Source organism: Electrona antarctica (genome assembly GCF_951216825.1).
Source record: "Electrona antarctica genome assembly, chromosome: 12".
Taxonomy (NCBI): Eukaryota; Metazoa; Chordata; class Actinopteri; order Myctophiformes; family Myctophidae; genus Electrona; species Electrona antarctica.
The window spans coordinates 25,931,837-25,948,983 of record NC_136793.1 but is presented as its reverse complement, the minus strand read 5'-3'; the positions used below and the strand labels follow the sequence as shown (position 1 = coordinate 25,948,983).

Below are 17,147 nucleotides of genomic sequence, written 5' to 3'. Positions count from 1 at the left end.
CGATGATTTTACCATACTTAAAAATACTACTTTTTTTCCTTCAGAAGCAAGGTACATAGCAAATAGCTAAATCTAATAATTCAATATGTGAGACTAAGATTTGAAAGTTTATAGCGGTCTACAGCACTTGCACGCTCTGCTTGCGCACTAGTAGGCCATTTATGGCCTACTTGTGTGCAACGAGCAAGTAAGCACTCGACAAGAGTGCAGTTCTAGTTTTCCTATGTTTTGCTAAAGGGTAGCCTACCCAGATTGGGAAAACAGTGACATAGATGAGGCATCAATGTTATCAGTTTACCGGAAGGTCACAGGTTTAGAAGTTTCTCAGGAAAGGGAGTGACAATAGAAGGGGAAGTATACCGGATTTCCTGGTTGAGTCATTATTATTATTACGTGACCCTTTAATGGCATGTCTGCTCAGTCACTCATACAAGGCACGTAATAAGACTGTCGGATAGGATCAGTGGTTCTCAACCTTTTTTGAGCTCAGTCTGGACCACTAGCATATTTATTTATTTTTATACTTCAAATATTAAATAGCATTTAAACGTTTGTTTATTTTTTTGACAGAAGCATTCATTGCATAATATCTAATATATATTTTATTTTTTATTTAACCTTTATTTAACCAGCAAAAACACATTTGGGGGAACGGTGGCACAGTTGGTAGTGCGCTCGCCTCACAGCTAGAAGGTCCTGGGTTCGGTTCCCGCTGGGGACGCTGTGGGTGCTGGCGGCGTGTTTCCTCCTCTGCGTCATCATCAGTGCCCATACCCGACGCAGGGTTGGCGAAAGGGCCTTTCTGTGTGGAGTTTGCATGGTGTCCCCTAGGGTAGGTACCCTCACAAAAAACATGCAGTAATCCTGGTCTCTAAACTGCCTCCCCCTGGCCAGCCGGGGCGCATGATGGAGGGGAAAGGAACTGGTTGGAATAACGTGTTCCTTCCACGCGCTACGTCCAACCAGGGAAACTTTACACCTGACCCCTGTCAGGTGTAAAGGAGCAACTTGGACACTCAGGTATGAAGGAAGCATGAGTTCAAGTCCGTTGCTCTCCCCATGTCCCCCATATATGGGGACTAGGTCTGCGGAGGGTGTGTATAGAGCCCAGGATCACATTAGATAATTGACACGGGTGAAAAATGGGTTACAAAATCGTGGGATAAAGATTATTTAAAAAAAAACACACATTGAGACTGCATCTCTTTTTCAGGTGGGAACTGGCCAAGCGGCGGAATACATAATTACACTTTCAATGCTACAAATATCAAGTTATAACAGCCAAATAATAAATCCATGAAAAATACCTCAAGAAGCCTATACAATATATACAACAATACTAGTCCAAAATAGTACACTAACAATAACCGGGTACAAGAAACTTTGCACACACATAAGTACATTTATGGACCGGAACCAAAAAACAATAAATATATGGGCATATGCGAAGGCTATACACATCCGAACATGTGCAGGTGTTGGATTGTACAGTTAAGATGATCCTTTTGAAACTTCTCAAGGGAACTTTCAAGGCCAATTTTAATCTGGTTTGCAGGTCATTCCATAATGCCTCATATAGATCCCAATTCAGAAAGAAAAACAGCTACCGTACATGACCAATTTGTATAGTTGTCCCCCCCCCCCACAATTGAAAGGACAAGACAAAACTGAAATGAATGAATCAAATAAAAACAAAAATACACTAAACCAAAAACAGAAACTTTCCTTATTTGATAGTTCCTCTACCCTTTGCCCACTTCCCTCATTGCAGAAATCTGAATTTTGATCGTTCCTATCTTTTGTCATAATATTTGTACCACTCCTAGCATACAGACTTGTGGGTCACCATTGGACACGGTTGAGACTCCTTGTGCTTTTTGAGTGGTGTAAACCACTCCTACAACTGGCTTTTTTGTGCAGAAAAAATGAGCATGGTTGCTATGTTCACCCTGTTGTAATGACGTAATGAAATCACACCTGGGTGAACAGGGTGAACATAGCAACCATGCTCATTTTTTCTGCACAAACAAAGCCAGGTAATGAAATCACACCCGGGTGTGATTTCATTACGTCAGACATGATTTCATTACGTCAGACAGACCTTACACCACTCAGTTCACACGGGTGTGATTTTTTACATTTGTGTAACTTAGATCTGCCCCAGCCCCCATGTTATGATTGGTCGCATTACTGAGGATCCAAGGGACTGCAGAGCCCTGTCGAAAGTCAGTGGGATGAACGGTTCTCCAAAAAAACAATCTATAAATCCACAAATATCTGTTGTCTGACTGTATGTCTGTCTGTGTCCATTGTATGCCCATATAAGGAGATCTCTGAAGTCATCAATATGTCGTCATAGACTGGCCTCCAAGTACTATGATAATGATTACTGCATGCGCAACGTACTCTGACAGTGGGTAGGACGGGCTTGGGTTCTGAATGGGCATTACACAAAATCAAAATCATTTGTACTTCATAGCATCTCCCCACCATAGGAAATAGTGAGTATCACTGAAATGGACATCATGAGCTACGTGAATATCTACATTATCACAATTATCTACGTCACCAAATATAACAAAATACCGTAGAACTATACGTCACCGAATCATGGCAATCTGGGGATAAAAATAAATCTCTTAGAATGAAATCATTTGCCACTATTTTGAATTGAATTTGAATTCTTGCTAATTTAGGTAAATCAGTTAGCTCAGGAAGCCGATCTTAAGGTTCTTCCACGATTATGAGTTTGCACAGATTATCCAATGCTGCAACCTTAATGGCATGGCACAATCTGAAGAGAGCACCTGTATGTCATCAGGTTTTCAACAATAGGTAGGCTACAACTCAGATTTCTTTGGAGACACAAGTGATTACTTTGTCAATATTGGGACAATAGTTTGGAATTAAGTAATCACAGCTTCCAGTTACACAAAGTCCCTTGAACAAATGGGAGAAATTTACAGCAGCTTACCATCCATAGTTGTGCTAAACATTTGGACCACAAGATAGTAGTTGTCTTGCATTGCAGACAGGCTGCATGAGACAGGGCATGGATTTACAAGACATTAGCCACCTGGATTTGTTCGCAATCGAGAGGAACAGCAAAGCAGAGAATGGGACCCACAAGCTACAGCATTTGCTCAGGACCCCTGGTGGTATTGCAAAAGACAGAGTGAACAGTGTGGATCCATATGGCTTTGTGCAGTCAGAAAACTTTGATTATGATTCATATGAAGAGCACATGTCGAAGTACCTGGCTGTGCTCAACAGACGATCCATTAAGTGGTCAAAGCTGCTGAAGAGCAGAAGCAAAGTGGAAAGGAATGCCAAATTGAAGCGTTATGTACGAAAGGGCATCCCCAGTGAGTACCGGGCTCTGGTCTGGATGGCAGCCAGTGGAGCTCTTGAGCAGTTGAAGAATAACCCAGGATACTACCAGTCTCTACTGGTTGCTGAGCCTGACCCCAAACTGGGGGAAACCATCCGCATAGATCTGAACAGGACATTTCCAGACAATGTCCTTTTTCGCAAGACATCTAACCCTTGTCTGCAGAAACCTCTTTATAACGTGCTACTAGCATACGGACACCACAATTCAACTGTGGGCTATTGTCAGGGCATGAACTTCATTGCTGGTTATCTGCTCATCATCACTAAAGATGAGGAAAAATCATTCTGGCTGATGGATGCTCTTCTAGGAAGGATATTACCAGACTACTATGGCCCAACCATGCTGGGGCTGAGGACAGATCAGGAGGTGTTAGGGGAGCTGGTAAAAGTGAAAGCCCCTGGTGTGTGGCAGACCATGATGGAGCAAAATGTTACTTGGTCCCTGGTCGTATCCCGATGGTTCATCTGTCTCTACATAGATGTCCTTCCAGTTGAGACAGTTCTGCGGATCTGGGATTGCCTGTTCTATGAGGGTTCTAAGATCCTGTTCCGTGTTGCTCTGACACTCATCCACCATAACCAGCAAGTTATTCAGCAGGCTGAGTCACTGCCGGACATCTGCCAGAGCTTCAAACAAATAATATGCGGACCATTTGTTGATGAATGCCATACTTTCATGCAGAAAATCTTCACTAAACCAAGAAGTCTCTCCATGGCAACCATAACCAAACTGCGGGGTGTGTGTCATGCCAACATTATTGCAGAGGGGTCCTGAACCCTGACCCTGTCATTCAAACACAATACACATTCTAAGTGCATCTAAAATAAATACTCCATTTTGTCTCCTTTGGCTCTGATGATGTGTGGTGTTGGAGTATGACAAATTCGATATGATTCTGACTTTGATTCTGATGATTCTGACTCCCAACAACTAATCTGTCAGTACTGCCGCAGCAGTAAGGGATGTGACTTTCTGTTAATCTTAACGGTCTGATGGCATCATCAAGAGCACCTTTCTTCTTCACAAATAGTAGGTCTGGTTGGCGTTTTTGTTTTAACACCATGGTGTACTGGCCAAGCTGTCTAGAATGTGTGTGAATCCAGAACTAATCTCGCAAACCACTATAGGCTGTTCAGCACCAAATATCTTGTGCACACTGCACGCTGCCAGCAGGTCAAGGAACTAACTTCATGCATTTTTTTGTTTTCTCTTTGAACTAATTTTATACTCTGGAAGTCAACATAGGTCAGATTGGGTTGGCACTTTGATGAAATATATATGCCAGAATACAATTTTGATACTTGTATACATTTTAGCCATTTCAGTATCACATTAAAAAGTGAAATTGTTTTGAACCAAGTTAACAACAACCAAGATGGTTCTTGGTTGTTGAAGATAGATTTATAGCAACAGGTTCCACCTCTTAAAGGACCACTTCACCACTTTTCAACTTATCTTCATATAATTGGTCCTAACTAATGTTCATGATAAAATACCACCATTTTTTCCTACTCAGTCTGTGTCTCATAGGAAGGCTGTGGGCAGTTCAGAAACCCGTCCACCAGTGACATCATCGATGGGGAATCCAAGCTAATAGAAACGGCAGGCTTTATTTTCCTGAAAAGTTGCAATGCAAAAGTTGAAGCCATCGTTCTCACGATAATACAAATCTAAATATATTTTAAAACAAATCTTGTTTAAAAAAAAATCTACCTAATGATGATGTCACTGGTGGACGGGTGTCCGAACTGCCCAAAGCCCTCCTATGAGACACAGACTGAGTAGGAAAAAATGGTGGTGTTTTATTATGAACATTAGTGAGGACCTATTATATGAAGAGATGTTGAAAAGTGGTGAAGTGGTCCTTTAAGTCACAATGATGGTGCTCTGAGTGGGAGGAGGTTGTTTTCTGAAGTCAATAATGTCTTAATTGTCTTTGATACATTTGAGTTGAATGAAGAAGGAACTAGAAATGCACTCTGTCGAGCTGCCAACTTAGGCCATATACATGGCGCGCAAGAACTTACTTCTACTAACTAATGTCTAATACAACTGCTGGTCTAAATCCTTTAGACCTGTTACTGACCTTATACCAACCTTGAAACGTACCTTAGTTACGTCACCATCAACAACCAATAAGGAAACATCATTCCTACCCCGACATACATACATAGTACATACATACCCAGCCAATCACCAGTTTTACCTTAGTTACGTCATCAAGAATGGTGGTCCCTTATTGACCGGTGGACAACACCGACATATACATACCCATTGGCCGGTGGACAACACCGACATACCCAGCATTCCGTGCTCATATGGACAGATATTCTGATAATGTGGTGGCGTGCTCATACGGACAGACAGGATATAGATAAGTGCCTCATCATTGTGATGAAAGGTGCTGCTCACTTCACACAAGTGTGATTTAAAAACCTCAGGATATATCGGTCCTCAAATTGCTCATCTAGAGAACACACCCCTGAGGTGAACCAGATGAATGCACTCATTCAATTCACCCTCACCCTCTGGGTTCTGTTGGAGAGGAAGTCAAGGAACCAGCCAAACTAGAGTCAACACCAAAGTTGTTAGAGTTATCTACCAACAGGTGGGGTTGAATGGTGTTGAAAGCTGATGAAAAATCAACAAACACAAAGCTTGGCGTGAGGTTTATTTGAATAAAATGTGACAGTAGAATCCTGTACAACCTGTCTATTATGGATGAATAATGACTCAGACATATCGGTTGGATTTGCAGTGCAACTTCGGTGCGCTATGAGCCTACCTAGAAATGTCAGTGGAGAGCACAATGTCTGCCAGAGAATTGCTGACGTCCTCAGACGATGTATATTGAGGTCCAAATATGGAGTTCCACCCGGTTCTATATTTGGGAAAGACTGACCTGGCAGTCTTGCCCAGGGTCAGGTAGCCTCGGAGACCGCAGGCATTTTGTTAGGGTCAGGTGATGCATGCCACCCCTGAAATTCGGATAGCGTGGCACTGGTCTGACCGCTCATTAGTCCGACCCAAACCCTAACCATAACCGCACGCAGACGCCACAGGGTGAGTCTTAACCGGCCACAGGGTGAGTCTTAACCTGCCACATCGTAGTCGGACTAACGGGATTTCGGACTAATGCACAGTCCCCGAAATTGTCTCTGAGAGCGCTAGTGTGCCCGGGTGCTCTCTGGTCGTTCGGAAATTCTGCAAGCTCGGAGCATCTGCAACATCACCAATCAAAGATTCTGAGCGATGACTGACCATTAGCGTCTTAACATTTGTGATAACAATAATGGTCGAATGAAGTTTAATTGCAAAATGCAATGGTTGTGACTTCTTTGCTTCTCTAGAGTAATCAACACACATCTAGGGATGGGCATTTGGGCCTTTTTTGGTAAACATTAACCTTTGGACTGTGGGCGGTTATCCGTCTATGAAGTCACATCAATAAATAAAGTTGCAGTCCCATGTGTGGGTAGTTCAGATAGGGCATAAAACATGTATTGTAACATACATTATAATTACTTAGGTCTATATCTCATTCTGTACAGTCTTTCCAAATGTTTTTGAGTGGTGGAACCACTGCAATATGTTGCAGCACTCCAATGCCCATCAATGTGAGTCCCTGACTCCCTGGCTGGCTGGCTGGTCTCTGGGTCTGTCCCAGCACAGAAATAGCGTTATAACACAGCGTTATAACACACACACAGGGAGGAGTAGCCTGGCTAAAGCCAGACGCGAATCAGCCATTGGCAAAAATAAATTGCCTGCCAGGCTACGACAGTGTGATATTAGTCTGGCTTATTAGCCAGGCTAAGGGAGGAGAGCTTGTACAGTACAGTACAGTACAGTACAGTACAGTACAGTACAGTACAGTACAGTACAGTACAGTACAGTACAGTACAGTACAGTACAGTACAGTACAGTACAGTACAGTACATAGGCCTACAGCACAAGTAGCCTACAGTACAGCACCACTCACTTCAGACGTGTCTGATTATTTTTACTTTATTAGGTATTGTAAAATATGAATGAGGATTGTTTATAGATTATATTTAAGTGATTTATTCCATTGTGGGAACCGTCGAACCGTCCCATCCCTAGAAAACAGGTTATAATCACGCTTATAGCATGAACGTTGATTTGAATGAATGCATTTCAAAACTAAAATGGAAAATGACCGTTGCAAAAAATTAGGCTAGGCACTCTTTATGACGTCAACAGAGTGCTCTGAAAGCGGAGCAGAGTCTCACAGCACACCTCGACAGGGCCTACTGCATTTAACTCACGACACAAAGGCCCACTTGTCCCTGAATGGGCAGTCAGGTGTGAACGCAATCACAGTACCGGTACTTGAATTGTAACTTATGGCATTTGTGGGCCAGGAAAGCAACTGTAGAGATCTGCTACATATTTGAGCGTTAACCTACCGGTATATCAATTTTTTAATACATTGTTATTGAGACTTAACTAACTACCAGGGGCCCTGGTAGTCAAGGGCTAACAGGCCTAAATGTGTCTGTGTCTTGCGAACTATAATCGCAAGTAGGCTTATCAAGAAGAACAAATACTTATCTCCATGTATTAAGCATAATAATATATATAACTACAACCATCACCAATGGTCAATGATATGGGATTATTATGGGTGGTGTTCTATTGAATCTATTCATATTCATTCTGTTCTTGTCCTTCCTTGTTTTGCATATATACGTGACCATGTTACAATTAGTAACAAATAGTAATAAACTCCAGATTTCAGAACTTGTGTGATACGTGATGCTGTGTGTTGTCACTTGTCTTCTTGTTCTGCTCGCACGCAACTAAACTGAAACATCACTCATGTGACCATGCAGTCTCATCACCATGCAGTCACATACTTTGGGAGACTCTTTAGGGACCATGCACATGGATCGTCAACCAAAATCACAACACATTTCCACATAATAAACTCACAAGCAGCAGGCTGTGTCATCAACATGCGCCGTGTCGAGTTCTGCTGGCGCCATCGTTCGTAGCAGCGTGTGTGTGTTGACAACTGTGCTACTGCAGCAGCCACTGCTTCTGATTTTCTACTGAGTGTCATTTTTATTTTAGGTGAGTGCGGGTTCATCCTATTTGACGTAGAAATCGCGTAATTTGAAGAGGAGATATGTAATTACACGGAGTAGTTGACTCGTCATTGTCGACCCTTAGTAATAGTAACAATAAATACTGTTAAGAGTAATGTTAGCTTAGTTAGCAGAAAGCTAGCCAGGTGATTTGGGGTGTGCGCGACTTTTGCCAGATTATTTTGGTGGATTTGTATGGACAGATTTGTATAATGTTTCATTGCGTCTCATCCTCCCTTTAATAGCCTTTACAATGACATATCTGTGGCTCAGTTAACCCAGAATGAGCTGGTTGTGTTCGTACACACATTTCTTTGCAGAATACTGTGTCAAATACATAAACCTAGACATTATTTGTGAGGGTCACTCTAAAGCTCAGCTTGCAGACCTGCGGGTTCAGCATTTATAACCTGAGCAACCACCACATAAGGGCTTTGGGGCCACACTTGAATTTTGTTAATGGACACATTTACGTATTTTCAATTGAAACAAGTGCATGGCGACGTGGCTTTGATATTTTCTCCCATTGGAAACGCGTCATATTTTGTGAAATAAAGTAATAAACTGTAAAGTTGTGAAGTATACAACTGGGAGGGGAGCATATTATTTAGCTGGACAGGAGACTGGAGTAAACCATAAATGCTTGCGACGTGTGGACTGACAGAGAGAGAGAGTGTGTGTGACATTGTTGTAACTGTTAGCTGCTGCTAGCTATAACTGCCATTCTGTCTGCCTTTGCTTTCCAGGGCAGGTCAACTAGCTTAGAGCCACTTAATTAGCTCACTATAGTTTTCCTATTGTCTGACGTATGTGGCTTGTTTTCGACCTTATCTGTTTGACCTCATGCATTTATTTGGTGGGGCTGATGGTGGATGCACCTGCTGAGCACTTAACACATTATGTCCTCCTATAGTAGCTCAACTAGTATTCAGAATAGTTCTGCTGGTAAGGGATTTCTGTATCCTTCTCGAACTCTGGTTGGTGTTTAGTGTTTACATCAACAAATAGGGGGACATGGTATTATATCATCATCATCACCAATCATAACCCAAATGTGTATATTAAACTCAAGTATCATCATGCACTTGCTGTGATTGAAAACAAGATAATAATGATTACATTTTGTCTGATTCATTTCCATTTTTACACAAAACATTGTTGCAGCTGGTGTAGAGTAAAATGAACCCAATAGACCGCCGCAGTCCTGCCCCCTTTCATGACGACGCCAGGCCCAGGAAATAATTCCCAATGCTTTTTTCCCATAGACATTTCAAAAAGTATTTATTTAAAGACCTTATAAGCGTCGTACAAAGCCAACTCGAGTTGTGACAAATGAAATCATGACAACAAACACAATATTTTGGACCAAACAAATAATTACATAGAATAAAAACAACAAAAAAAGTGTTGTAACCTGCCGTTTTCTTCTTCTTTCTAATTCTTTGTTTGGCCCAAAACATTGTGTTTACTGTCATGATTTCTCACAATTCGAGTTGGATTTGTACAACGCTTAAAAGGTCTTTAAATAAATACTTTTTGAAATGTCTATGAGGAAAATGAACAGGGAATCATTTCCTGGGCCCTGGTAGGGGGCGGGACTGCGACGCTCTATACCCTTTAAGTTGTCAAACACTGGTGATAGTCACTACTCACTAGCCAGTGTCTCTGTACTGTCAGTCATTGAGCAAAACTTTAAACAACTTCTTGCTCCAGAGGTGCTGCTGTCTGATGCCTCTGGTTTACTATGCTTCATATCCACTAACTGGTACAGACAAATACATTTTTTACACAATGTGGTGTGTAGTATTGTGTCTGAGATTATTGTAATGTTGACTAGAATTTAAAGGCTGCTGTAATAGTTCAGGACAGGTATGGATTACAGCAGTTGCGTTATCTGTTATTTTTTAATCGCCAATGTATACAATATGGATAAAGTGGTTAAAGTGATGCTGTATTAACACAATTGGCTGGGAACCCCCTGGACCACCCCAAGGACCCATGGGGGTCCCCGGATTTCACTTTGAGAAGTGAGAACCACCACTGTACAGTACAGGACTTATTTAACCACTTCTAGTTCTAACACACAAAAGACCAGACTTGACTCAGTCATCAGGGCAGAATACCAGATTTCTTTCACCTGTCACTGTTTTACAAGATAAAGCTTTTTAAGGTAGAAGAGGACATCTGAAGAATTGGTCACCTGCCAAAGTGGCTGGTTGGATTGACAATTGACCATTGAGTTTAAGCTTCAATCTGTACGTGTTATGTTAGTTGATACCACTAGATGGTGGCCTTGCTAAGGTCATATAACATTCTCTCCTAGTGGAAACTCACTCAAATTAAACTGCCAGTTTATCAGAATGTCGCCAGCAAACTGCTCTGCAGAATCAGCCGCTCACTGACAGTAGTCAGTAGAAGAGATTTCTTGGACAGCTTGACGTGTCTTGGACATTCATAATTCACAGCTTTTTACTTTTCAAAACCTTTTTTGTCCTAATGCCAGTCATAAATCCCCAGAAAATACCAGGGTTGCATTTAAAATCACACCTGTGTGAAGTGAGCGGTGTAACTGTACCGTGTGGGGGTCCTTGCAACATCCAGACACCCAGGAACGCGCCCAGGGGGGCGGCCCGGTTCCGTTGAGAAATTACAGTTACCGTGTGGGGGTGCCGGGGGTTCCCCGGAACATCCAGACCCCCAGAAACATGCCCAGGGGGGCGGCTCGGTTCCGGCGAGCCTTCCCGCGTCCAAAATGGTCGAGTAATGACAGAGTTACCGTGTTGCAGCTTTCCGTGCTCGGACATACACAGGGGCAGACAGCCAGACACAGGGACATGCATACATATTACATACATGTATACATACACAGAACACACACACATTGCTACATAATGGAGCGGTTGGGCACCGCTCAAAAATTTACAGGAATATTCGATTCTTTTCCCCCTTGTGAGAAGTGAGAACTATGAAGAAATAAACAATCCATCCTGTTTTTTCCCACATCAATCTACCCTTGAAATTACTCTCAGGCAATGTTGAACCTGTGTGAGGATGGATTCACACAAACAACTTAGCCTTGCTTTTTTTAGGCCATGGAGTTATGGTATGATATGTGGATCCGGTAGGAGTTGAAGATGAGACGCCTAACTCCCTGAGATTTATACCTTTGAAATCAAAGGATGCCTTTGGAGCTGTGAAGTTAGAATGCATATTCTCTGTCTAGGCTAGGGGATAGAATAGACAGAGTTGTCTCTGTGTTCATATCATGGAGTGAACTGTTTCTTCATCACAGTGTGTGGCTGACAGTGATTTCATCAATATTTGATGTTTACAGTAATTAAAATGCAGGTACTGTAGGAGGAGAGACAGCAAAAAGGCAGGCATACAGTAGTACAGAGCTAGAGCAGGAAAGCCTAAGAGGCCTTCCACACGAGCTCGGGCTGTTCCCCGCGCAAGTTTATAAACGATATAAAACTTTCCTGCGTCTACATTGCGGTTATGTTAATTATGTATGCTGTATACACGAGACCGGTAAACTGCTCCGTTTTCAAGAGAAAGCTGTTGTACCGGCCTGTAGATGGCCACCACCTAAATCTTTCAGACTGTTTTTGGGTGATGAAATTTGGCTGTATTTTATTATAATGCTAAAGTAACTATTATATACTATATCTCTTAACATGTTCCTTGCTCAAAGATCCAGTCAAAACTCAAAAACTAGCTTTTGTTTTTATACATCCCTAGGCCTGAACTCATCTCAACTTTCCTCCTCCTCTTAGGTATATCCAGCTATGGATATAGACAGTGCCAGTTCGGTGGTGCTGCAGGCCCTGACCCAGGCCACCAGTCAGGACACGGCTGTCTTGAAACCTGCAGAGGAGCAGCTTCGACAATGGGAAACCCAGCCAGGATTCTATTCTGTTCTGCTGGTAGGAGATTTATAATGATGGAGCTCTGTATACATACATACGTAGGAGGGATTTGGGGCTTGAAGTTGAAATATTTAAAATATAATCCATTGACATTTCTTTGCAACCATGTGGTTATCACAAATGTCAATGGATTATAGTTTACATACGGGAAATATAGCCCCCAAAATGCAGGCCACCATTGTCTGTGATAGGGCTTTCACAGACGATGGGCTTTCAGTTTTTTTTTTTTTTTTAAACTGTACATTGGTGACTATAACTATAATCTATCTGATCTTGAGGCCTACAAAACCCCCTTTTTTATCAACTAGTCAACTAGTACCAACAAGGTCGACTAGTGGATTTACTAGTCGACTAGTTGAATAGTCGACTAGTTGCTTAAAGCCCTAGTCTGTGAGATTGAGAATTTGGTGGGGGTTTAAGAGGGCATGGAGTACGGCTAAACTACCTAAAATTGTTTTATTTATTTTCCAGGAAATTACAAAATCTATAACGATTTTAAATAACTTGTTATTTTTGGAACATACTGTATACTGGATATAGCACAAGAAATGTGTGATAAACAAATGCACACACTGATTTTGATGTCATACTGTCCATTTTGTCCCACTGTTTTGCAGAACATCTTCAACAACCACATGCTGGATGTGAACGTCAGGTGGCTGGCTGTGCTGTACTTCAAGAATGGCATTGACAGATACTGGAGACGAGTTGCTCCACAGTGAGTACCCCCTGCCTATGTCATCCCCATCTCCACCCGTCTGTCACTGTCTGTACTATCTCTGAGGTTTTGTCTCCATTGATCTTTATTACTGTCTCTTGGTTTTTGTCTTTGATCCTCTGTCCTGTCTGTCTTTTTCCACTTAGGCTACTCTTTTTTTTAATTTCTTTTTTTTCTTTTTTCTTTTTTAACTCTCACCGATTTATTGCATGCCATTTTCTCTTGATCTCTCTGTTCCTATTTCATCATGTTGTATTACCTGTCATGCCTGTTCTGGAGTTACAGTATATTGCTTCAATTTGGTCCCTTTTAATCACTCATGTTATGTAATTATTCAGCCTTCTCTTTGATTTTACGTGCAATTTATTCTTTTCCGTCTCTATCGCTTCTGTCTATATTGATAGGCCCTGAGGGCCTACATTACATCGTTGGGAGTTGAATGGAGCATTTGCCCTTTACACCTACATGACTCGGGCTGGCACCTAACAAACCCTGAGGCAATCAGTTCTGTCTCGGCACACTGGAGGGACATTGTTTCACCATTTCTTCTACTACCTTCCCTTTTACTTCCCTTTGTCTCTATAGTTTTCTCCTGATCTAAGTTTCTCATCTGAAAGTTCATGTAATGTGCTCGGCTGCTGTTCAGGGCAGATTTGTTACTTAGGACCTAAGTGTGATTATATTTGGATCACTGCCATGTCCCTCCCTATAGGCTTGGGTAGTGCATGTGAGTGACAGCAGCGAGTTTGAGAAGTGAACACAGAATAGCAGTTCCTATCCCAAACGGAATGAATACCACTGATAGAGAAACAACTTCTCTGGTTAGCACAATCTCATTGTAACAAAGATATTTGTTATATATTTAGCTATTACACCTGCAAACTTCACATGCAAGCATTAGCCACCTAACCTACAACAGCAGCTCTGTGTCACTGAAACCTATTTTGAGGGTGCTAATTAACGTCTGACGCTAGGTCTTCACTTGTGCCATGGGGGTGTGTCCAGTGTAATGGTGGGATTTACATATTCAGCATGTCTTGCCACCAAGTCTTCTCAGTGCACTGTTAGTTTATGTCATTACCAACCGTCACATATCCCTTTGATATGTGATGATATGTGATTTCCCCTGATAGTTTGTCATTACCAACCGTCACATATCCCTTTTGCCTTTTGACTCCCTTGTATCTTTGCCTCCATTCTTTTCAGTATATATTGTATTTTCTATCCTTGTCTTAACAGCGCCCTGTCAGAAGAGGAGAAGATGTCACTGCGTGCTGGCCTCATCACAAACTTCAATGAGCCAGTCAACCAGGTCAGTGGAGTGGACTGTCTGTGTGTGTCCTGTGTGTCCTGTGTGTGTGTCAGAGACGACACTTGCCATTGTCAAAGTATTACGGCTCGGGGCTATAATTAGCCGATTTTACTTCCGGTTCAGGGGTTGTAAATGGTAAATGGTGCATTTATATAGCGCCTTTATCCAAGGCGCTTTACATAGATTGTGCATCAATTCACCCATTCACACACACATTCACACACCGATGGTGGCAGAAACCATGCAAGGCACTAGCCAGCACATTGGGAGCAATTTGGGGTTCAGTGTCTTGCTCAAGGACACTTCGACACTAACTCTGGGGGAGCCCGGGTTCGAACAGGCAACCTTGCGGTTACCATCCAGCCACTCTACCCCTGAGCCACCAATTTAGGGTCTTCAAGACGTGGCAGAAGCTAGATGCAGCGAGAATCAATTCTGGCAGTAAATGAGTTAACGGGCATCTGTCATGGATCTCAGTAGTCCATGAGCAGATGTGCCAGAGTCTAGCAGGAGGAGACAGTCGGGCTATGAGGGTCAGGCTTGGCTACTGCCACAAAGGACTGTTGCTGTCTAAACGTTTCTTTGTCCTAAACATCCATAAATGGAGTTCTGCTAGCCCCATGATACACTCTTCTCACTGAAACACACATCCAATGTGTAATACGACGGTCTGTTTCAGCTGTCACATGCACACGTCCTCTCTGTAATAAGGAGGTCTATTTAAAATTTCACATGCACTTACTCACACTCACTCTACCTATGCTGCTTCTCCACTGCAGCTCGGATTCGTACCGTTGCTGCTAATAACCATTCCCGCTTTTCATCACTCCAGTCCTGCACCCCAGCATCCTGACTCTAGCTTTGCTCTCAAAGTTTACTAACATCACTAATTTCTCTCACATTTGATAAGCTTAGGCACAACTTTTGATAATTACATACTACTAGTCCATATATAAACAACAATATAGAGTAAGTTTTCTTTTCTCATATAATTATATGGAAATTACTTAAAATTATAACATTTTAAGAGGTGACACTATCGCAGAATGGAATGCACAGTGATAACATTACTAGTGGAGGAAGCTCCTACTTCCTCCACAAGTAACTGGTGGTGGGGCAGATTTAGCCCCATTCATTGGCATTCACATTCAAACCAGCAGACCTGAGCGTGATAGACTGCAGACGATATGTAAAGGATAGGCATAGATAAGCTTTGAGCTTCAGCTGATGCCTTTTCGATCAACGAGAAAGAAATGTTTGATTACAGTGCGTGTTTTGTGATCCTGTGGATGAGGATCGAAATAAACAATTTAAATATATAAATAATGTTTAATAATTCTTTCTGTGCCAGCTAGCTATTAGAATTTATGAAGTTCTCAGTGCCACCATCCGCTTTCACTTTAAGAGAAGGAGTTTGCCCGCCCCCCCACACACACTCACTACACACACTTTAGTATCATTGGCACAACCACACACTGTTTACCTCTCGCCTGAAGCATTTACATGTCGGGAGCGACGCGGTACAAAGGCACAAATTACATCCGAATTTTGGATGGCTGAAATCCACCAAGGACAGCTCTCCTGGATTCCGACTTATGGAGGTTTGAAAATCCTGCTTTTAACCGAGCAAAACGGTGATCGGATTTTACGTCCCATAGCTGGTGGTGACGGGGCGCTGCCATAGCAACCGGACCAATGTTAACACTTTAATTGCCCGGAACTATTTAATCCATTACATTCATGCGCCCAGTCGATTTATAAACACGGACGCCTTTTCCGGACGTACCGGCCGGAAGTTCATGATGTTGTGTAGCAGCTAACAATAGCCACAGCACTTTAGAATCGATCGACAACAACGGGAGACAAGAATAAATCTATCGAGACTAGCGACTGGACCGCGGAGCGCCGTCTAACACAGGATCTTTTTTCAGAAAAAGACGGGATGATTTAGATCGCCATTTATGAACGTTTTAAGATTTTCGTTTTCATCAGCTAAACAGAGGAGGGAGTTTTTTGATGACGTCTCAGTCTTGCGCGTCACCGAGGAGAGCCCAGCAGGCGCGCCTGGGCTATACAGCCAGGCGATCTGTTCTCGTATCAATAAACTTCGTCTTTAGGACAATACTTCGTCCTGAGCGTCGGGCGTTACTAATAGAAAGGACAAAGAACTTCGTCCTGGGCGATTAATCTGTTAAAAGCTGCCGTGGGGCTCGACCATTATATACACAGAGTATATGTTGGGGTCCGTATACGGACCTGGCTGATAGGTCGCCTCACGTCCCCTTGCGGCGGGGTCTGTATATATACGGACCCGGCGCAAAAATAATTAATAGTGTTAATTAGTGTTAATAAATATATAAATACAATGTAGATAAATGTTTTTCATGCGAGTTGTTTGAAAAGTCACATGAACAAATGGCTCTGACTACCAAAATCTAAGTATATTCAAATGGTGGTACAATGTAGTTGAGGACTTTACTTATTCCTGCTGGGCATTGCTGCCTGACGCACCTCCTCCAGTGCCTTTTGAACAGGTGTGCTGTGTCACCTCACTGAACACCTCTGGGCCTAAACGGGTCATCAGCTGGGGACCACCATTCATCAACGTTACTGATAGTTTAAGAGGTTTGGTGAACAGGTCTACATGTGCTTTATAATTTCCTGTGCAATGACTTAATCGAAC

The 17,147-nt window shown here is 42.4% G+C and overlaps 2 protein-coding genes across 2 annotated transcripts in view; both read left to right on the top strand.

Moving 5' to 3' along the window:
- Positions 1-3,040: 3,040 nt before the first annotated feature.
- Positions 3,041-4,168, top strand: LOC306934358 (growth hormone-regulated TBC protein 1-A-like; the record flags this gene model as incomplete). The annotated part of the gene is made up of 1 exon (XM_079516927.1): positions 3,041-4,168. One exon carries the CDS (start codon positions 3,041-3,043, stop codon positions 4,166-4,168), a length of 1,128 nt encoding a protein of 375 aa, XP_079373053.1.
- A 4,187-nt stretch (positions 4,169-8,355) lies between these two features.
- The window catches only part of ipo11 (importin 11), a 217,581-nt gene continuing 208,789 nt past the window's right edge, over positions 8,356-17,147 (top strand). Inside the window, exons 1-4 of the mRNA XM_079517126.1 lie at positions 8,356-8,491; positions 12,282-12,431; positions 13,052-13,152; positions 14,392-14,464. Coding sequence (XP_079373252.1) covers positions 12,294-12,431; positions 13,052-13,152; positions 14,392-14,464 — 312 coding nt within the window. The 5' untranslated portion in view covers positions 8,356-8,491; positions 12,282-12,293. The remainder of the gene's footprint in view (positions 8,492-12,281; positions 12,432-13,051; positions 13,153-14,391; positions 14,465-17,147) is intronic.